This window comes from Dromiciops gliroides, chromosome 5 (genome assembly GCF_019393635.1).
Source record: "Dromiciops gliroides isolate mDroGli1 chromosome 5, mDroGli1.pri, whole genome shotgun sequence".
In the NCBI taxonomy this organism is placed as follows: domain Eukaryota; kingdom Metazoa; phylum Chordata; class Mammalia; order Microbiotheria; family Microbiotheriidae; genus Dromiciops; species Dromiciops gliroides.
The window spans coordinates 41,303,533-41,325,643 of NC_057865.1; the positions used below are offsets into that span (position 1 = coordinate 41,303,533).

At 44.9% G+C, this 22,111-nt stretch overlaps 1 protein-coding gene across 1 annotated transcript in view; it reads left to right on the top strand.

The window, feature by feature from the left end:
* Positions 1-370: 370 nt before the first annotated feature.
* Positions 371-22,111, top strand: part of BFSP2 (beaded filament structural protein 2) — a 50,282-nt gene continuing 28,541 nt past the window's right edge. Inside the window, exon 1 of the mRNA XM_043969286.1 lies at positions 371-829. Within this exon, the coding sequence (XP_043825221.1) occupies positions 371-829 (459 nt within the window). The remainder of the gene's footprint in view (positions 830-22,111) is intronic.

Genomic DNA, 22,111 nt, shown 5'->3' on the forward strand with positions numbered 1-22,111 from the left:
GGGGGTCAGCTGTCTGGAAAAATCAGGAGGCACTGAAATCCTGACATGGCAGAGAATGAGTGAATGAGCACAACCCTGTGCCTGGGGCAGGGCTTCATTGTCTGGGTGTGGGGCAGCATGAGTCCCAGAAGCATCTCCTTTCAGCTCCCCTGAATGGGAGAAGCCCATGGAAGGCCCAGAACAATGGGGCCGGGACCCTGATCTGACAACTTTCCAGAATGCCTCGTGTCAGAGGCAACAGGAGCAGAGGGGGTGGGGACAGAGGGCCAGAAAACAAAGAAACAATGCCCCCTCTAACAAACCGTTGGCCTCATCCAGGCTAGGGGATGAGAGAAGGGAGAGGCAGCACTCAGCAGACTCCAGTGCCACCATGCCCTTCCCAAGGCGTCGGTCTTCCTTCTTGGGGTCCCATTCCTCATCCAGTCTTGAGAGTCCGGGGGCCTCAGGCTGCCGGGTCAGTGTTGTAGGGAACACCATGGGCAGCCTCCCCAGGCCCCCGGGGGTATATGTGGGGGCAGTGCCAACTGGAGGAGTGAGCAGCCTGGGCACCCGAGTGTCCCGCCGGGCCTTGGGCATCAGCAGTGTCTTTCTGCAAGGCCTGAGGAGCTCCTCCACGGCCCTGGCCCTGAGCCCAGGCCTGGAGAAGAACCGAGGCATCTTCTTTGAGTCTCTCAATGGCTGCATGGTAGAGTACATTGAGAAGGTCCGAGCCTTGGAGCAGGTGAACAGAGAGTTGGAGGAACATCTGCGGGTCTACCTGGAGAAGAAGGCTTCTAGCATCAGCAACTGGGGAGCCCTGCGGGAGACCTGGGAGAACATCTACCATCAGGTGAGTGGGTCCAGCTGGTGGCCCTTGATGGCTGAAGACCCGGGCGAGGTCAGACCCCACAAGCCAAGCCAAAAGGCTTGGAAAGGGGAGCACAGCCCTCCATCAACACAGTCCTTGGGTGTCCTATACCTAGTGCTCAGGCACTGATACTAAAATGAAGAGAAAACTAGAGCCAAGCCATCTAGAAAAAAAAAACACATCCATACACATCTGAACTAATCTCTGCATATTTTTTAAAATAATTTCTCTGATTTCATACTTCACTTCCCCATCCTCATTAATCTACATTTATTGAGAAGCAGCCTGGTGCAGTGGATAGATTGCTGGCTTCAGAATCAGACAGACCTTGGTTCAAATCCAACCTCTGACACCTATTGTCTGTGTGACCCTGGGCAAGTCACTTAATTTCTGATAAGTAGCAGAGCAGGTGCTGACCTACATTGCTAGAGGGAGCTTCCTCCTTGGGAATTCCTTATGCCAATAAAATCACAGGTCTGTTCTCTACCCCACCCCCTTAAAAATCATCCTGCACCTAGCTCCCAAAATAATCCTCCTAAGGCATAAATCTGACCACATTATTCCCTTGCTCAAAATAGTTCAGATGCCAGGAATACAAAGACAAAAATGAAGTAGTCCTTTGCTGCCAGAAGCTTATGTTTTCCTGGGGGGAGCCAACATGTACAAAGATTAGCCAACACAAGGAAACTTAAGGAGAATGAAGGCATTGACAAGTGGGGGCAGGACTGGCATGGAATGTTGAAAGGACAAGTAGAGTTTCTGATCACACAACATTATTCTGTTCTGGAACAGTATCAAAGACATGAGTTAATTTTATAAACGTATGACAGCAATGCATCATCTTTTAGGTCAGTAGGCATATGTAGACTCTCCTTAAGGTCTTCTAGTAGAGAAGTCAAAAATTCTGCCAATCACTATCTATTTTGGTCAATAAATGTAGATTAATGAGGATGGGGCAGTGGAGTATAAAATCAGAGAAATTATTTTTAAATATACATGTAGATTAGTTCATATGTGTATGGATTTGGTCTTTTCCGCTATCTATTTATCTATGCCAATAAGCAGCCAGGTTGCTTGATTTTTTTTCCCTAAATTGATTATTGTTTCAATAATGTATAGACACAACCTTATAGATGGCTCAGCAATCAGCAAGTATTTATCAGATCTATAGATCCAGCCCTAATCTCCCTCTTGAATTCGTCACCCAGGATCAACTTTGCCTCTTGAATATCTCCTCCTGGATGTCCCATGGATATTTCTAATTCAACACTTTCAAAAAGGAATTCATCATTTTAGCTCCTAAACTCACCCTTCCCCCAGACTCCCCCACCCTTTTTTTTTTTTTTTTGGTTGAGAGCACCATGATCTTTCAGCCACTCAAAATTCATAACCCCTGAGTCAGCCTCCGCTCCTCCCTCTTCTTCATCTACCATATCCAATAAGTTACCTAGTCTTTAGTGCTTCTATTCCCACATCTCTCTTGTGTCTGTCACCTTATCTCTGCTCATTGGGTCACTATCCCAGTTCCATCCTTGCCACTTCTTGCCTAGAGGACTTCAATGTTGTCTCTTTGATGAAGCTTTGATTCCCCCTCCCAGGAGAAAATGAGCTCTCACCCCTCTAGTTTTCTTAGAACATTTTACCTGGGTCTCTTCTTTGCCCTTATTAAAGTCTAACTAATATTATGCTGATTTCTGTTCATATCATATTCCCTCATATTATATCCCTGGAGGTGAGAAATGTATCAGTTTTCATCTTTGTATCTCTAGAACCTAACAAGGTGCTTTGAACATAGTGAAGTTTGAGATGTGGAAACAAATAAGAAAGGAATAAGATGGAATAGCATGGAGGGGAGGAGAGAGGAATGGATTAGGATGGAGTGGGATGGGGTGGAGTGGGACGGGATGGAATGCAATAGAACATAACAGAATGTGATCGATTGGAATATGAGGGGAGAGAGAAAAACAGATCAAAAAAGATTGCTTCCTGGGGCAGCTAGGTGGCACAGTGGATAGAGCACCGGCCCTGGAGTCAGGAGTACCTGAGTTCGAATCCGGCCTCAGACACTTAACACTTACTAGCTGTGTGACCCTGGGCAAGTCACTTAACCCCAATTGCCTCACTAAAAAAAAAAAAAAAAAAGATTGCTTCCTGTCCTGTATAGTGAATTCAAAATCAAAGTCAATCCACCTTTATCAGTATCCTTTGGTGTCTGTTACCTAGAAACAGGACCAGTGACTGGGGAAGCTGAAGGGAGAATTGGACACAGGTAATCTAAAGCCTTTAACTGAAATGTGGTTCTGTCCATTGGTATGTTCAAGGAGCTCAGAAGACATTGTAGACATTTTCTGACCCATTCTCAGCATCTGGCAAAGGGTGTTAATGATGGGTCCTTCTTTCCTTCCTTCTTCCTATTCTTCCTTTCATTTCTTTATTCTTTCCTTCCTTCTGTTCTTCCATACTCTCTTCCTTCCTTCTCCTTTCTTTTCTCCCTCCACTTTCCTTCCTTATCCCAAATGAGATCTTTGCAAAGGGCTTGTACATTTTCAAGTGCTTTATAAATGTTAGCTATTATTATTCCTTCTTATCCTTTCTTTTCCTTTTTGCACAAACTTGCAACTATTTTTCTTAGATTTATATTTAATTCAACTCAACATTTAAAACGTATCTACTAGCAAGGCACAGTGTTAGATCCTAGAGATATGGAATCCTACACTCAATTCCTGCCCTCAAAGGGGATTAACATCCTCTGGGGCTTGGGAGGGAGAGGCAAGGTAAACACAGCTAAGTATAATATGGTGACAAGGGCAATAGATAGTGTCAAATGTAAATTGATTTGCAGGACATCTATTCTACATCTCTTTGACCAAAGGGAAAGGTGACCCAGAGGACTATGGTAGGGAAATGAAGGATTGAACTGTAAATTTACCCACAATGTGGATAAGTCTTAGAGGATTGCTTAAATCTCAAGGAGATCAAGTTACTTGCCCAGGGTCACCAAGCACCCAATTCATCCCGATGCCAAGTCCCACACTGTTTGTTTCCCCAACCTGTGTCCAGGTAATTGAGAGCTGAGCTGCTGCCTTCTTCTCCTCTGGCTCCTTGGCATCAGCAACACCTGCCAATTTATGGCTGTCGTTTCATTCACGTGGCTTCTCCTTTGTGCCTTAATTCAGACATTTAATAAGAATGAATTTAGCAAGATTCACTTAACTAGATATGTTGTTTACCGGCTTTCTGCCAGTTTTTAATCTGTACTACAGTGTTTCAGTCCAAGCCAATTAGGAGGAAATTTGCAAGTTAAATTTCATTATCTAAGCGCATTAAGTGACTTTCCTGAAAATCCCCCATCTCGACCTTCTGCCAGCTCTCCTGTTGGTAGCAGTCACCTACAAAGAGGGGCCAGATCTTGTTGGCTTGTTGGTTTAGGAGTAAACTCAGATGGGGATGAACTTGCCTTCATTGTCTGGGATTGTTCCCGGAGCCTTTGTCCTCTTGTTTCCTTCCCAGATGACGGCAAGCTGGGTGGACAGGCACATTCAGGCTTGTTAGGCAGACCAGTCCTGCTGCCCAATTGTTTTCACAGACCTTTCCTTTGCTCTTGAAATCAAAGAAAATGACATTCCATCTTGGGATCCATAGATTGTCCAATCATATATTTCAAGTTGGAAGAGCTCTCAGAGGCCATTTGTCCAGTGTCCTCATTTTACTGAAGTGAGTCGGGGAAGGGAAGTCGGGGAAAGCATTTATTAAGCATCTTTGTTGTTGTTCAGTCATTTCAGTCATGTCTGACTCCTTGTGACCCCATGGACTGTCCTGTTTGTGGGGTTTTCTTGCAAAGATACTGGAGTGGTTTGGCATTTCCTTCTCCAGGGGATTAGGACAAACAGAGGTTAAGTGACTTGCCCAGGGTCACACAGTTAGTAAGTGTCTGAGGAAGGGCAGCTAGGGGGCACAGTGGATAGAGCACCGGCCCTGGAATCAGGAGTACCTGAGTTCAAATCTAGCCTCAGACACTTAACATTTACTAGCTGTGTGATCCTGGGCAAGTCACTTAACCCCAATTGCCTCACACAAAAAAAAAAAGAGTGTCTGAGGTCGGACTTGAATTCAGGTCTTCCTGACTCCAAGTCTGCCTCTCTATCCACTGAACCAACCACTGCCTCCTTTTTAAGAACCCACTATGTGTCAAAGCACATACTTTACAATATTATCTCATTCAATCCTCAAAACAACTCTGGAAGGTGGGTGCTATTATCCCATTTTACAGATAAGGAGACTAAGGTCAAGTGACTTGCCTAGGGTCACACAGCTAGCAGCTGAATTCACATCTGAACTCAGTTCTTCCTCTAGCCCAGGGCTTCTTAAACTTTGTCCACTCACGACCCCTTTTTGCCCAAGAAATTTTTATGTGACCTCAGGTATGTAGGTATAAAAAACAGGTATACATAACCTTTTCCTGCTGCCAATTTTTTCTGTGATCCACAGTTTAAGAAGCATTGCTCTAGACCCAACATACTATTCACTGTAGCACCACTTAGGGAAAACACAAGGAAGTGAAATAATTTGTTCAAGGTCAGTGTCAAAGGTGGGATTTGAACCCAGGTCCACCAACTCTGAAATCGGTGCTTTTTTTATTCCCATAACTGATTGCTGATCAGCTATCAGAGTTGTATGTACATTGATGATTTATTGATAGTGCTTTACTGATGCTTTTTTGTTTTCTTACATCATTGAACATCATTGTCATTTCCTCATAAACGCGTACCCCTCCCCAAAGAACTTTCCTTTGCAAAAGAAAGAAACATTTAAGCAAATGCCAAAGCTGAGCAAAAGCTAGGTGGTTCAGAAGACTCTTCTGTGAGTTCAAAATTGGCCTCAAATACTTCCTAGCTGTGTGACCCTGGACAAGTCACTTAACCCTGTTTGCTTCAGTTTCCTCAATAAGTAAAATAACAGCACCTACCTCCCAGGACAGCTAGGTGGTGCCATGTTGCACCTGGAATGAGTTCAAATTTGACTTCAGACACTAGCTCTGTCTGGGCAATTCACTTCACCCTGTTTGCTTTAGTTTCCTTATTTATAAAATGAATGGGAGAAGGAAATGACAAACCACTCCAATATCTTTGCCAAGAAAACCCCAAATGGGGTCACAAAGAGTCAGACACAACTAAATAACAACAAAAGCATTCTCTTCCTAGAGTCCTCTCATAATCTTGTTCCGAATTCTTTCTCCAGTAGTGCCAGGCCAACACTGATGCAGCCATGCTCCCTGGCTTAGGCCCCTCTGTAACCAGAAATTCTTCACAACTTCTCAGAATGAAGAAGATGCCTTTATACTAGGAAGACATCTAGGTGACGAGTCAGTGGGGTTGGTGGCAGTGTCCTGCTCACCACTGCCACATGGGTAACCCCTAATGCTTTCTGAGAAGGGCAGCAGTCTCATCATTGTGCTTTTGGAACAGGGCTGAGATTGGAGGCAATTCTGGGGAAACAAATGATGGCGAAGGAAATGAAAGAAGAAACGAGACAGGAGGAGAAAATAGATTATTCAAAAGCCACCAACAAAATGACCCCATAGTCTGTGAAAAAATGGAACGGATGGTGGGGCCGGGGAATGGAATCACCAAAATATGTTCCCTTTATAAAGGCCCAAAGGAGAAGCCTTCATTTCATTCCAGGATTCTTTTCTCCTGCTTTCATGCCATTGACATTTTCTAAGCCTTGGGAGCTCATAGGATTTTTCAAAATGTTTTATTAAAACATTTACATTGAACTCCAACCTGGCCAGCTAAACTTGCTTAGTAACTATTTAGATTTCAATGAATTTCAATACGATGTTTCAGCCACTCCTTTGAAAAGTCGTTATCCAGATTGCAGATCGAAGGTAGAATTGCCCTCTGAAAATATCTTGTTATTTTACAGGGGGGGAAACTGAGGCCCGAGGAAGTTGAATGATTTACCCAAGGTCATATGGATAGTATGTGGCAGAGCCTGCTGGGATTGGAACCCAGAGCCTTTAACCCCCAATTCAGAATGTTCCTTCCACTACAGTTTTTTGGGAGGCCTTGGTCCTTTTGTTCTCATTTACCTTTCCTCTTCCATGGCTGTTTTCCTTTTTTATTAAAAGTGCCCTAGATGTTTAATTGTATCTGTAGGTGCTTTTCCCTGGATGCCCGGGTGTCCCTCTGAAGGTCAATTGCTCCCAGCTGCTCCAACTGTGGTCATTTAGACCTTGTCTTTTCAAGTACCATTTCTTTTGTCTGGATGGACAAATGACAGGGATGGCCAGTTGAGCCAGGCCAGCCTCCCTGGCCTGCTTTCCAAGGCCCTCCAGAGCCACTATGGTGATACTGAAAGGCATCTAAGAACATGACATCCACATGCAAACGGCAGCTAATTTCTCATCTATTCCTTCCCAATTATGTTTCATTATTATTAATAGTATTATTATTATTTAGCAAAGTAAATGGAGCTGATAATGGAAACTACCATGAACTTTGAGCCTTTCTCATCTGAAACCCAGCTAGGCGGAAACCCGGCATTATTCCAGTGGCTCAGGGCCAAGAGAGGGAAAGATGGAGAGGGAAGGAAGAAAGGGAAGAGGTTTCAGTTGTGGGGCAGAGGAGAAAGAAGCAGGAGACCCGGTTTCAAATACTGACTACTTCTTACTACCTGGAATCCTTGAGTAAGTAAGTCATGTCTCCTCTTTGGACATCTATTTATTCTTCTGTAAAAAGAGGATACTAAAATAATAGATAACATTTTTTAAAAGAAGATAGTATAGAAGATTATCTCTACAAGACCCATATCTAGGAATTTCTGTAAGGGAATGGAAGAGGAAGGTCACCTGGGGCATGGTCACCAGAGGGAAAGAGGTACACCTTAGGACATCAGGAGGTTTTTAGGGTATCAAAAGACCACATACTTCTACAAGGAAGGGATAGGGGGAAGAAGGGATAGTGATGCAGCCATGAGTAAAGTGAGGGAAGGAAATGCATCCTAGGATCGTTTTCTCTGTACCCTCTAAATTTCAGTGCCCTAGGGCAAAGTCCCCATTGCCCTGCCCTAGTTATGGCCTGAATCTCTAATGTTCTTTTCTGCTCCAACAATCTCTTGATCTGTAAGCCCAGATCATACCCAGTCAGTGTGGAAGCGGGGGAAAGTCTGAGTAAGGGCTACAGGGTACAGATCTTGGGATTTTACTGCTGAGTTATAAGTAGGAGGAGAAATTGATGGACTCTGTGGGAGAAAACACTAGATTAAATCTAAAACTGCAGAGACCATCCTGGGGAGGGGAAGGTGGGGTGGTATAGTAATTGAAAGGTAAGTAGATTTGACTTTTAAATGAGGACTCATCTGAACAATTTCTCCTGGTGCTTATGTACCCTGCTGTTCTTGGGGCTTATGCATTCAGGAGGCTTGTTGTCAAACCTACCTGTTTGTGGATGTGCTAGAAACTTAGAAAATCACAATTAGCACCAATGCTGAGTCTGCTTTAAAATATGTGGGGTTGGGGTCATTAGGTGGCACAGTGGATAGAGCACAGGCCCTGGAGGCAGGAGGACCTGAGTTCAAACACTTACTAGCTGTGTGACCCTGGACAAATCACTTAACCCAGATTTCTAGATGGATAGCTAGCTAGCTAGGTAGATGAAATAATATATGTGGGACCAGAAAGCAAAGTGAAAGCATGAAAGCACAGGGGTTTCACAACACAATGAAACAACACCCTGGTAACATGAAGAGCACCGCAGATTTGAAGTCAGAGGCAGACCTGGGTCTGAAAATAAAAACAAAAGCTCACATTTATGTAACACTTTACCTTTGTTCTCATTTGATCCTTTCAGCAATCTTGCAAGGTAGGCGATGTTATTATCCCCACTTTACAGATGAGCCCACTGAGGCTGACAGAGGTTAAATGGCTTGCCCAGGATCACATGGCTACATGGCAGGATTCAAACTCATGACTTCTGGACTCCGAGTCCAGCCCTCCCTCCCCTACACCAATGTCTCCAAAATTCCGGCTCTACCTAGCCTGCTATACTGTGTGCGACCCTGAATAAATCATTTCACAGTTCAGTTTCTTTATGTGTAAAATGAAGAGGTTGTTCTTATTTAGAAGGGACCTCAAAGACCTTCTCATCCAACCCACAGCTGAACCCTCTAAGATGTTTCCAACAAGTGGTCATTCAGCTTTTGCTTGAAGACTCTCAAGGATGGGAAACCCAACCCCCTAAGACAGTTCATTCCATTCTTTGGATAGCTCTAATTGTTAGGAAGTTTGACCTTAGGTTAAGACCAAATTTGCTTCGGCTTCCCACCCATTGCTTGAAAGGCAATAGGGAGCCATTGAAGATGTTGGAACAAAGGAGTAACAGGATCACAGAAGAAAGGCTTAGTATGGCCTGCCCTCTTCTCAAGGAGCTCCATTACTCACAGAGAGGGAACACGTAGGGGAGCTACAAGTCAGAAAGAAAGACCCTGGGGTCCTTAGGGCACAGCCACAAGGCAGAATCAAGATCGTGAATCTTCTCAAAGGTCACGTCCATTAGTAAAAGTGCATGTATTGGGCCTTTTGATGGTCCAGTCAGTCCTTTGATGGTGAGAGTTGTCTTCTCTGGGTCTTCTGTAGCTGTGGCTGCTGAAAAGCAAGACTGTGGAGTGCCTGGAGAGGCAGCGATCAGGGCACTGGCATTTCCACAAGTGATGCTCCCCAGGATGGCGACGTGAACAGACTGGGCTAGAAGCAGGGCCAGTGGTCATATCCAGGCTGCTCTTCTCAGGGCTCTTGGGAATATCTGGCCCTTAGTCACAATCGATTGTCAGTTGGGGCTCTTGGTGGTGAGGATGATGTCTTCCAAGGCCAGGCTGGAAGCAGCACTGGTGGGCTTCAGGAGTGGGCTGGTGCTGCTGTTTCTGGGGCTCTTGGCTTCACCTGCCCATTGGTGGCAATGGGTCAATAGGAAATCATGGGGTGTTTTTTCCATTCCACTATTCTGTATCAGAGATATTGACAAATTGGAGGACATCCAGTGCAGGGAAGGCAACAAGATGGTGAAGGAACTAGAAACCATACAACATGAGAAATGTGAAGGAACTGACCATTTGAGCTACCCAAAAATGAAATATGGTATCTTTAGGGGGAGTTCCTTCTCACAGAGTGTCCTCAGGTGTGGGCTGGTGGGTAGGCCCCTCATCAGGGATTCCTGGATCAGGCATAGGATCATAGATTAGAGCCAGAAAGGATCTTAGAGGCCATCTCAAGTCCAACCCCTTCATTTAACAGATGAAGAAACTGAGGCACAGAAAAGTAAAGTGACTTACCCAGGGAAACACAACCAGGAAGTGTCTGAGGCAAGATTTGAACCCAAGTCTTCCTGACTCCAAATCCAATGCCCTATCCTCTATACCATGAGATTAAACTGGATGACCTTCGACCCTTGAAGTTCTTTCTAACTTTGAGATTCTTAAACTGGGAACATTTAGCCTGGAGTGAAGACTCAAGGATGTCTACGTTTGTTATACATCGAGAAATCAATCAATAAACATTTATCAAGCTCCTACTGCTCGTCAAGCTCTGTAATAGGTGCTGGGGTTACAAAAGGAGATAAAAGACATGCCTGCCCGCAAAGAGCTTGCAATCTAATTTGTCATGGGGAGAAGGGACAACCAAAGAGCAGGAACCAAGAGCAATGGGCACAATTCCATTCCATTCCATTCCATTCCAATAAAAGTCCCTGTTCTCACAGGAATTTAGAGCCCAATAAGAGGGTAAAACATGAACCCAAATAAATATAATACAAGTTAACTTGGAGAGTGATTTTTTAAAACCAGGCCTATGTGAGGAACTTCCATTATCAAGGCAAGTCAACCCCTGCTCAAGAACTTAGAGTTTTGGAGGTGGGGGGTGGGGGGAAAGATGGGAATTGAAAAGTTTAAGTGATGCATCCAAGGTCACACAGTCTGGAGATATCAGCCCTGCATCCCCGCCCCTTATTTCGCCCCATGGAGACTGAGGCTTATTAAGATTGTCATCAGAGGTGAGATTTGAATCCAGGTGTTCCTGGTTCCAAGGCCATCTCTCTATCCACTGCACCACACTGCCTCTTGTGATAAAGAGAGGTTGCATAATGACGACTGGAGAGGAATGGGTCTTTGGGGGGCAGCTAGGCAAGTTTCAAGGAGAAGGAGAGAGTGACACAAGAGAGTAGAAGGTGAGATGAGTCTCAAAAGAAAAGAAGAACTTCCCACAGAGCCGAGCTGTTCTTTATAATGAATAGTGATGTGCATGGTGACCATTTCAGGCCCCAGTGACCTTTGCAAATTCCCATGGCGGGGTGGGGGGGTGGGATAAGGAGAGGAGGGGGGTCTTGGCTGGAAGCCAGAGTACAGCAAGGGAGAGGAAATATGAAATAAGACTGAAAAAATAAGTTGCGTGCTTTAATCCATGGTCCTCTAGCTACCACACCACCTAGCTGTGAGGCTAGATTTGAACTCAGGTCTTTCTGACTCCTGGTCTAGCACTTTATCCATTGTGTCCTCTAACTACCTATGGCTACACCCACATTTGTGCCCCCTTTGCCCTTTATTTACTGCCCCATTGAAGATCCTTATTACCTCTCTTCCAGACTATCACAACAGCCTCCTAACAGGTCATATAAATGCCAATATAATCTTCCAGATACATAGGTCTGGTCGTGTTGTATGGTGAAAAGCAATTTGCTTCTAGAATTCCCTTCTAAAATTCTAGCATTCTAGAACCAAAGGACCTGAGTTCTAATCTTGTCTCCAACACTTTCAGCCTGAGTGAACACTAGCAAAAAGGTAACTCCATCCCTCTGGGTCTCTGCTTCCTCACCAGTAAAAATGAGAGGCCTAGGTGACCTCTGAGGACCCCTTCCAACTTCAAACTTATAAGCCACCCAAACTGAAGGTTTAACTTAGAAAAACAAAATCCAGCCTGCTTGCTAACTAGCTGGGGGTGGGGGTGGGAGATATTATAGAACGGCTTGCCTTTCTCACTGCCCAAAGAGCCAGCTGCACTTTATGGTCTCCACCACATGATTCAGCAGAATTGAAAAGTGATTTGAGCTTTATCAGCTCAGCAAAGAAATGCTGGGGGACCCAGAGACAGAAATGTGCTTTTACAACTGACCCGCTACAGGAAAACAACCGACTCTTTTCTTTCCTCAAAGGAGAAACCAAATGATGAATTCTTAAATAGGCATTCGCTGAGGAAACAGGTCCCTCGTTTATCTTTCTGTTCCTCTCACCTTCCCTTTTGTATAGGGGCTCTCCTGCCCTCCTGTCATCAGATGGCCAGGGCCTCTGTCTTCTACACACTGAATAACCACCTCCACCCCAGGGTGACCCTCCATAGCGTCCCACATGTTTTCCACTCTTTGGCTCCAGTGAAAAAGCTCTCATTTGGGGGCAGCTAGGTGGTGCTGTGGATAAAGCACCGGCCCTGGATTCAGGAGGACCTGAGTTCAAATCCAGTCTCAGACACTTGACACTTACTAGTTGTGTGACCCTGGGCAAGTCACTTAACCCTCATTTCCCTGCAAAAAAAAAAAGAAAAGAAAAAGCTCTCATTCCCTCAGAAGCTTCCTCTCCTCCAGTTGTCAGAAAGTAGCAAACTGATGAACTAATTCATACTAAGGTATTAATGACTGATGGCTTAGAAAACTGACTTTCTAGGGCAGCTAGGTGGCACAGTGGATAGAGCACTTGCCCTGGAGTCAGGAGCACCCAAGTTCAAATCTGACCTCAGACACTTGACACATACTAGCTGTGTGACCCTGGGCATGTCACTTAACCCTAATTGCTTCACCAAAAAAAAAAAAGAAAAAGAAAAGAAAACTGATGTTAAGGGCTAAAATTCTAGCTAGTCTGTCTAAAAATCTAATGAGTGGTCACCAATAAATTATAAGCTTTAGCAAGAGTTAGACTTTTAAGCATTTATTAAGGAGAATAAGAATTTTGGTAAAGAGAGAGAAAGGCCTAGATTTCTATCTATTAAAGGGAGAGCACATTTCTAGCTCTGCTCTCCACCAGAGTCCAAAGGAAAGAGCAAGAGACCGAGCGCCAGTCTCTTCCTTCCTCCTCCCACTCGCCCGCGTCACTTCCTGACACCAAAGAAAAGACTCCTGGTCTTGCCCTCAAAGACCTTCGCTTCATGGGTGGAACTCTTCTATAGTAAGTCTCCAGCAGGTGGCGTCATTCCAAACGTTACACTGACTTTCTATGGACAGAATTTCAAATAGTGTATGTGTGGATGTGGGTGGAGAGAGCAGATATTCTCATCCCCTTTCAATAATATACATTTATATGTATATATATGTGTGTGTGTATAAATACACACACTGTATGTATATGTGTATATATATATATATATATACATATATGAATGTGTGTACACACAGACATATACTCACTTGTGGTCTTCCCCACTAGAATGCAAACTTCTTGTAGGTAGGGATCATCTCATTTTTTGTATTTGTATCACCAACACCTAGCACAGAGCCTGCCATGGAGGAGGGAATTATTAAATGCTTGTTGATTGCTCGATGACCTATGTTAATGGTAGTAAAATGGTATGGGCGATGTCTTGATTTCTACGCAAACTGGACTTAAGTGACAAAGAGCTGCATGAAGTCCTTGGCCTCACTGTCTCTTCCAGAGTCGTCACAGTCCAGTGGCAGGACAGAGTCAAGACAAGTGGTGATGGCTCAGGACAATAACGCACATTTATACAGCGCTTCATGGTTTGAGGAGCATTCTCTCGATATGAATATAAATCTTGAGTCTCATCACTAAATGCAATCAGCAATATTATTATCCCCATTTTACAGATGAGGAAACTGAGGTACAGTGGTGTCAGAGGTGGGCTTCAAACCCAGGTCTCTCCTGACTGCAGTGCTAGCATGCTCTCCACCACACACAGCATTGTGTCTGCTCCCTGATCTCTATATTGGGATTTTTTTGTAGGGGGAAGGGCAGGATAGTATAACCTTAGGAGAGAGTCTAGGGTAGAAGGTAGACCTTAGAGCAGGAAGGCCTGCCTCTGGTCCATACTGTTTCAAGGTCCCTGGAGGGAGAAAGCTTTAGCCCCAGGAATCTCTGTGTCAGTGCTAAGGTCAGAAGCAGGCCTGCCTGTTCAGTGGATCCTGGCAGGGGGCCTCCCGCTGGATACAACAGGCCCGGTCTCTGAAGGGAGGCTCAGGCTCCATCGGCAGCCCTGTGATAAAGACCGGTGGCCTCCTTCATCCTGGCTCTTGAAAGTCTTCACAGCGGATGCTAATAAGGAAGCCCAGGATTTGGGATGCGGCGCCAATGTGTTCAGCCTCTTCCCTGCTGAGCTGTCCAGTCTCCAGGCCACAGTTTTCTTCTGTTTTTCTTATAACTGTTACAGATAAACACCAAGGTTTCCAGGAGATGAACGGGGTCTGACACTGCCTAGCAACTCACTTAGACCTTGAGATGTACCTGCGTCCTGTTAATCTCCTGTTTCCCTGGTGGACTCACAGGCTGAGGAATGTGGGAGTGGAATGACTCGAAATCTAGAGACCAGCACTGGGACTTGGTGGCCAGGAGGCAGCTGGTGATGCAGTGGATAGAGCACTGGGCCCGCAGTCAGGAAGTTCAAATTTGACCTCAGACACATAGTAGCTGTGTGACCCTAGGGAAGTCACTCAGCCTCTGTTTGCCTCAGTTTCCTCATCTGTAAAATGAGGATTATAACAGCACTCACCTGGCAGGGTTGTTGTGAAGATCAAATGAGAATAACACATTGGGGCAGCTAGGGGGAGCAGTGGATAGAGCACCGGCCCTGGAGTCAGGAGGACCTGAGTTCAAATCCAGCCTCAGACACTTAACACTTACTAGCTGTGTGACCCTGGGCAAGTCACTTAACCCCAATTGCCTCACTAAAAAAAAAAAAGAGAGACAGAGAGAGAGAATAACACTCAGCACAGAGTTTGGCACATAGTAGGTGCTTAATAAATGTTTCCTTCTCTTCCCCTTGGGGAGAAGGCTAGACCTGGAAGTGACCTGAGTGATCACGGGACTCCAAATTGGTTGTTCTACCTGTAAGGGAGGGAGGGAGGGGCTGCTTGACTCCTGAGTCCCTCCCCACTCCCCAAACTCAGCCCATACAATCACAGGACCTAATAGGAGAGTATAAATCTCATAGAAGTATTCAACCAGCCGGAAAGATGTGTGGGACCTCCTTATGATGTGAGAGCACCTTTTTCTGATAGAATTAAAGGGGGAAACCAGGGTTGATCGAGGAAACTAATTACCCATGCCCTCACCCACCCCCCACCCCAGTTTTAACTAGTTAAGCCCCGGTGAGAGAGTATTTCCAAGGCGGAAGCCAGAGTGAAGCCGGGAAAGGGGAATATGCTCTTGGTGGGGCATAGAGAAGAGGGGCTTCCTCCCTCCTTCCCCTCCCCCATTCCCAGTACCCCCTGGCTGTGTCGCTTGGAAATGAAGAGACACTGCACCCAGCAGGGACAAGAGATCCCCAGAGAAAGTCACTGGTCAGAGGAAACAGCTTCCCCAAACCTGATCCTTGCCTCAAGGGCAAATGCAAGATGACCAGAGGTACCAAACAGACAGTGTCCCCAGCAGGTAGGAAACTGAGCTCCTGAGAAACGAAAAGACTCACAGCAAACAGTCACTGTAACGGAGTGAGTCATTTCGCCTCTCAGCCTCAGTTTCCTCATCTGTAAAATGGGGAAAATGATATGGGCACTATCTATCTTAATAGGATTGGCCTGACTCATGCCCTAGCTCTTCAAGGTTTACAAATAGGAGGATGCTGGTAAATGTTTAACAACCAGACTGTGGGGAGGGGGCAGGAGGATGTACCCACAATATACTTTCATTTATTTAGTTATCTATTTGTTTGTTTACTTATTTATTTGTTTGTTTGTTTGGCAGGCAATGAGGGTTAAGTGACTTGTCCAGGGTCACACAGCTAGTAAGTGTCAAGTGTCTGAGGCTGGATTTGAACTCAGGTTCTCCTGAATCCAGGGCAGGTGCTTTATCCACTGTGCCATCTAACTGCCCCCCCATATACTTTTTAAAATTTGTTTTTGGGGGGGGGTTTGCAGGGCAATGACGGTTAAGTGATTTGCCCAGGGTCACACAGCTAGTGTCAAGTGTCTGAGGCCGGATTTGAACTCAGGTTCTCCTGAATCCAGGGCTGGTGCTTTATCCACTGTACCACCTAGCGGCCCCCCATGCAATATACTTTTAAGTCGACTGCATTTATTAACACTTTTTAAAGTCTAGACAATCAGTGAAATAGTAAATGAAGCCCTGATTCAGCGTAATTATGGATTTTGAGGTATAAATGATGAAATTTAAAATGTAACATTGGGATCTCTCACAAGCCGTTTTGAGGTGACACTTGCATGCCCCTGTTTATAAGGTGCTTTCTTAATCCTGCCAGAGGTTAATATTATTGGCATTCAACAGTTCAACCATAAAGTACCACATCATTGTGAGCTGTTTTTATGTTATGTTATAAATTTTCTATTGATATGAATGATTTCTATAATATTATTTAGATAATAAAATATTTGTATCAATTATTATGTGGGGCTTTCTTGGCAAAGATTGTGGAGTGGTTTGCCATTTCCCTCTTCTGTTTATTTGACAGATGAGGAAACTGAGGCAAACAGGGTCAAGTGATTTGTCCAGGGTCACATAACTAGTAAGTGTCTGAGGCCAGGGTGATGAGTCTTTCTGACTGCAGGCCAGGCATTGACTCCACTGGGCCACCTAGTTTTGGTGGCCCTGTGAGGGTTACTATGATTAATAATAGTAATAGTAATAATAACTACTATTCACATAGCATGCTAAGGTTTGGAAAGTGCTTTACCTTTTTAAAATTCTTTTTGTGTGTGTGTGTGAGGCAATTGGGGTTAAGTGACTTGCCCAGGGTCACACAGCTAGTAAGTGTTAAGTGTCTGAGGCCGGGTTTGAACTCAGGTCCTCCTGAATCCAGGGCCGGTGCTAGTGCTCTTTCCACTAGACCACCTAGTTGCCCCTTAATTAATTTTTTAAATGCCACACAGAAGAATAAGATATGCTGGGAGCTTCTCTCTCTAAGCTTTGATGCTTCATCCTTCCAATTTCCCCTCTTTCCTCCTTTTTTTAGAACTGTCACACATAGAAACCAAAAAAGTAGTCATTGATCCTTGAGGGAACACGTCGCTCCCTGGTCCTAGCGGCTCTAAGCACGACGCACATGACTGGGCTCAGACCCAACTCATCAAGCATCTCTGGTTGATACTTGAGAGTTTAACAGCTGAACTGCAGGAAGAGGGAGCATCCCCTCAGGGGGCTGGTTTTTTAAGTGAATTTGATGCTTGAAAAACGTGCCAGGCCAACGGTCCTTGAGGCTGACATTCTTTAGCCTAATCTAATCCAGCAACTCCCTGGGAAAAGCTGTTGCATCACCTTCGTTGTCCCCCCTTAGCAAGGCTCCTGACTGATACCTAGCCTCGGTGCCTGCTTCATCAATTTTCAGGTGACCTGAAAGCCTGGAGTCAGGAAGACTCGGCTTTGTGGGTTCAAATCTCAACTCAGATGCTTAACTAGTTGTGAGACCCTGAACAAGTCACTTAACCCTGTTTCCTCATCTGGAAAACAAGCTGAAGAAGGAGATGACAAACAACTCCAGTATCTTTGCCAAAAACAAAACCAAAAAAAACAATGGGGTCACAAAGCGTTGAACATGACTGAGGCAAAGAGGGTTAAATGACTTTTCTAGGGTCACATGGCTAGTGTTTGAGACTTGATTTGAATTCAGGAAGATGAGTCCTCCTGACTCCAGGCCTGGCATTCTATGCACTACAGCGCCGCCTGCCCCTAACAACAAATGTTAAGCACCTACTATGCTAAGCGCGGGGGTTGCAAAAAAAAAAAAAAAAAAAGACAATCCCTGCCTTCAAGGAGCTTATATTCTATCAGGGGAGAAAATATGCAAACAAAGATGTACAGAGCAAGTCATAATTAACAGAAGGAAAGCACTGGAATTAAGAAAGGTTGAGTGGGGGCAGCTAGGTGGTGCAGTGGATAAAGCACCAGCCCTGGATTCAGGAGAACCTGAGTTCAAATCCAGCCTCAGACACTTGACACTTACTAGCTGTGTGACCCTGGGCAAGTCACTTAACCCCCATTGCCCCGAAAAAAAAATGTGGTTGAGCAAAGCTCCCCATGGGAGGTGAGATTTTAGTTGGTACTTAAAGGAGGCCAGGGAAGTCAGTCAGAGCAGAGCTACCGTCTATCTGTGTGATCTTGGGCCAGTCTTCCCCATTCTGGGACTCACTTTCTCTTTTGTACAATCAGAGAATGAGACTAGGGAGTCTCTGAGGTCCATGCTAGCTCCAAATCGTCCCATCAGGATTGGTCTGTTTGATCATAGTAAGCACCAGCAGATTGCAGCTGCTCCCCAATTTCCCCTTAAGCACACAGACATTTTATACCCCAAGTTAAATCAGTGATTTCTGACCAGATGGCTTTTTTTTTATTCCACCTCATGCATTTGGAAGAGATTGATTCTTCAGGGACTTTTCAATTATCTCAGCCTCTGCTGTTTTCCTCCAAATCACTGTGACCTTGGACAAATCATTTCCTTCTTCTGAACTTCTGTGACCTCATCTGTAAAATGATGGGATTAGAGTAGGAGGGGGCTCTGAGGTCCTTTTCAACTTTATTACCCTCCTCTTGTCTCTGCCAACAGGCCTAGAAAATATCTCATTCATTTAGATCTCCTTCCAGAGAAGAAAAGGTAGCATCCAGATTGATCAATGTCCTTGTCCTTTGAAGCCCTGCTCAGTGACACTGTAGTTAAATTAAAACGGGAGGATATATGATGCAGCCCTGGTTGTCCCGGTTCTTCATTATGACCCAAAGTCACATCACCTATGACAGCATTCTGGGTGTGGTTGGCCATTGATGGTCCCTGATTTGTCAAGGCTATTGGACCGGTGCCCTCCTCTGGCCCCCAAGATGAACCAGAACAACCTTTTTCTATCACAATATGGAGGAGGGCAGAAGATAATGCCCATACCTGCCCAAATGTGCCAAATGTCCTCAAAAACTTTGGCCGGTCATCGAGGATGTTTATGGGTCAGAATATGGTGACTGCTTAACGATGCAAAACCATAATTGCCAGGGTCTCATGGCTTCTGTTTTTGGCAGATGACTCTCAAGTCTATACCTGGTCCCAACTACTCGCTATAGTTCCATCCCATGTGGCTGCGTGTTCCATTGGATACAAGGTTTGCCTCAGTGGTATCTTGGGCCCTTGCAATTCTGTCTGTGATTCTATAAAGCAGTTAAGTGAGTCAGTGCTGGCTTGGCGACCTCAGAAGAAAACTCTTGACAAATCAAGGATCATCAGTGACCAACCACACCCAGAACGCCATCATGAGTGATGTGACCTTGGGCAACCTACTCCTCCCCATCTGGGATTCAGTTTCTTCATTTGTAAAACGTGGCTGGACAAATAGCCAGGAACCTTCCTGCTTTGTGGCCAAAGTCTCTCCCAGACAGGACTCTGTATCAAAACCCTGGGCAGAGAGAAAACCACCTGGTGCAGGGTTCTCTTGGCAGGTGGAGCCACCTACTGCCCATTAACTGAATTACCTCGTATTCCATTCTCCAGCTGCAAAAAAATGCCCCTTGTGGCAGAGCCCAGATGAATGTAATCATCCCCTTGCAGGGCTCCTCCTCAACCCAGAGCCTGGCATCTCCCAACGTGCTGGGTGGGTGCAGCTGGTGTCAGAATTTCCATGACAACTCCCAATTTTCTGAGGATTGCAAGTCAACCAGAAAATGTCATTCTGGACTGAAACTCTGCCCACGGCAGCCAGGATATCTATTTCTGCTACTTGTCTGGAAGAGGTGATGGGGCTTTTTTTTCCTCTCGTACAAAATGTGTAATGCAGGAACCTTGCTGTTTTCCTCCATTTGTGGGAGTTTCATTCCATAGACTCTTAGGAGAAGAGATCGGGAGGGGCCTGCTTCCAAGGTCATCTGGTCTTCATTTTGCTCCTGAGATAAATGAGAGGCCCTGAGAGATGAAGTGATTTTGCCCAAGTTCATATAGAAGAGGTGAATGAGTGTCGGGATCTGAACACAGGCTCTCTGACTCCAGATCCAGGTCTCTTGGTCTTTAAAAAGCCAGACATCCCAGCACTCTGGGCAATGTCTGCGTGATTGCAGCTTGTATTTTGTTCTATCCATGGATATAGTGGGAGTTGTGCCTGTTGCTCATCTCTCCCTCCTGCAATGCCAAATTCCTCAAAAGCAGGAACTACAAAGGTCCCTTTTGATTGCACAGAAAGAGCCCTGGTGTGGGAGTCAGTGGATCTAGACTAGTGCCTTGACTCAGCTTCTTGCAAGCTGAGTGTGTGACCCTGGATGGGTCACTTAACCTCTGTCTACTTCAGTTTTCTCCTCTGGGGAGAATGTTCCCTGCTTAAGACTATCAGGGACAGGCTGTGATCTATGAAATCATCTCAGTTAGAAAATTGAATGATAATCAAGTGATCTTGCCACACCTACTTCACAGAACTCTTGTAAGATGGTGGTGTGGTAAGGGTGAGGTCGAGGATGATGTTAGCTAGTATCTACATAGCACCTTAAGGTTTAGAAAGTGCTTTACAAATATCATCTCATTTTATCCTCAAAACAACCCTGGCAGTGACTTGCCCAGAGTGACACAACAAGTAAGTGTCTAAGGTCCCATTTGAACTTAGGTCTTTTTGCCTCCAGGTTCAGCATTCCATCTAATTTGGCACTTAGCTGCCTAGAGAGAAAAGTCTCCTGCCTGAGAGAATGGGTACAAATATTTTGTAAACCTTAAAGCACTTTTTAAAAAAGTAATAAATCATTAACCTGCTGCAGAACTCGTTGTTTGTAAAACACACATTCAGGAAATGTAGAGGTTGTTGTTCAGTTGTTTCAGTCATGTCCAATTCTTTGTGACCTCATTTGGGGTTTCCTTGGCAAAGATACCCGAGTAGCTTGCCATTTCCTTCTCCAGCTCATTTTACAGATGACAAAACTGAGGCAGACAGAGGTTAAATGACTTGCCTCAGAGTCATATACCTAGTAAGTAACTGAGGCTGGATTTGAACTCAGAAAGTTGATACTTTCTGACTCCATGCCTGGCACTCTAATCACTTCATAAAAGTAGAGGACTGACAATTTTAACTAGTTCCACCAGGGGCCCTCTGACAAAAATCCTTCAGGTTTCTGTCTGTACTTTGAATTAAGAGTATGTGTTGTAGTTGGCATGTTTTTAGAATTTTAAGGTTCAAATCAACCACAAGTGTATCATTAGTTGTGTGGTCTTGGCCAACTTGATTCATATTTCTAGGCCTTCTTTTCCTCATTTATAAAATGAGGGGGGTTGTACCAGAGGATCTCTCTCATGAAATTCTATGATTTTGGCTAACCCAAATCTGGGTAAGTGAGATGTCACCTAAGCAGACTTGGCAATCCCCTATTTTTTCTGCAGCTGTGTTCTCACAAGAATGTTGGCCAGTCCTCGTAATCAAACCCAAACCTAACGGTTTTGGTGTCTTTCCCTTGGCTTCTGCCCATCTGATCACTACCCTCTGATGTTCTGCCCTTGGCCTTGCCTCCTCTATCCCAATTCCTAAAGAGCCAAAGGTCTTGCTGAGGTCCATAAAACAGAAAGGTGAAGGGCAGAAATGAGACAGCTGCCACTCTCATTCTTACTTGGGTTTCTGTCCACACGCATACATTTACAAGAAGAAGAAAGAAGAAGAAGGAAGAAGAAGGAAGAAGAAGATGAAGATGAAGAAGAAGAAGAAGAAGAAGAATTCACATTCATATAATGTTTAACAGTTTACAAAGCCTTTCTCTCACAATAGTGCTATGAGATAAGGAGGAATCATTGTCACCTCTACTTTGCTCACTGTCTAAAACAGAATTTCTTTTCCCCCTCAAACTCACCCCCCATTTACTTAAAAGAAGAAAGTCAAACAGCCACGTTAGTGACTGGTCAGTCAGGTCTACTGGTTACACAAGTTTGGGGACAGAAGCCAAGCTTCAGATACAAAAGCAGACCTAGGACAGTTTCTCAGCACTGGTTCCATCTCCTTCAATGGAGACAACCTTGAGGCCCAAAGTTCCCATCAGATCAGCTCTTGGAATGTCAGGGACAAAGAAAGCTGAGAAATACAAGCTCAGCTTTCAGGGGGAAAAAAG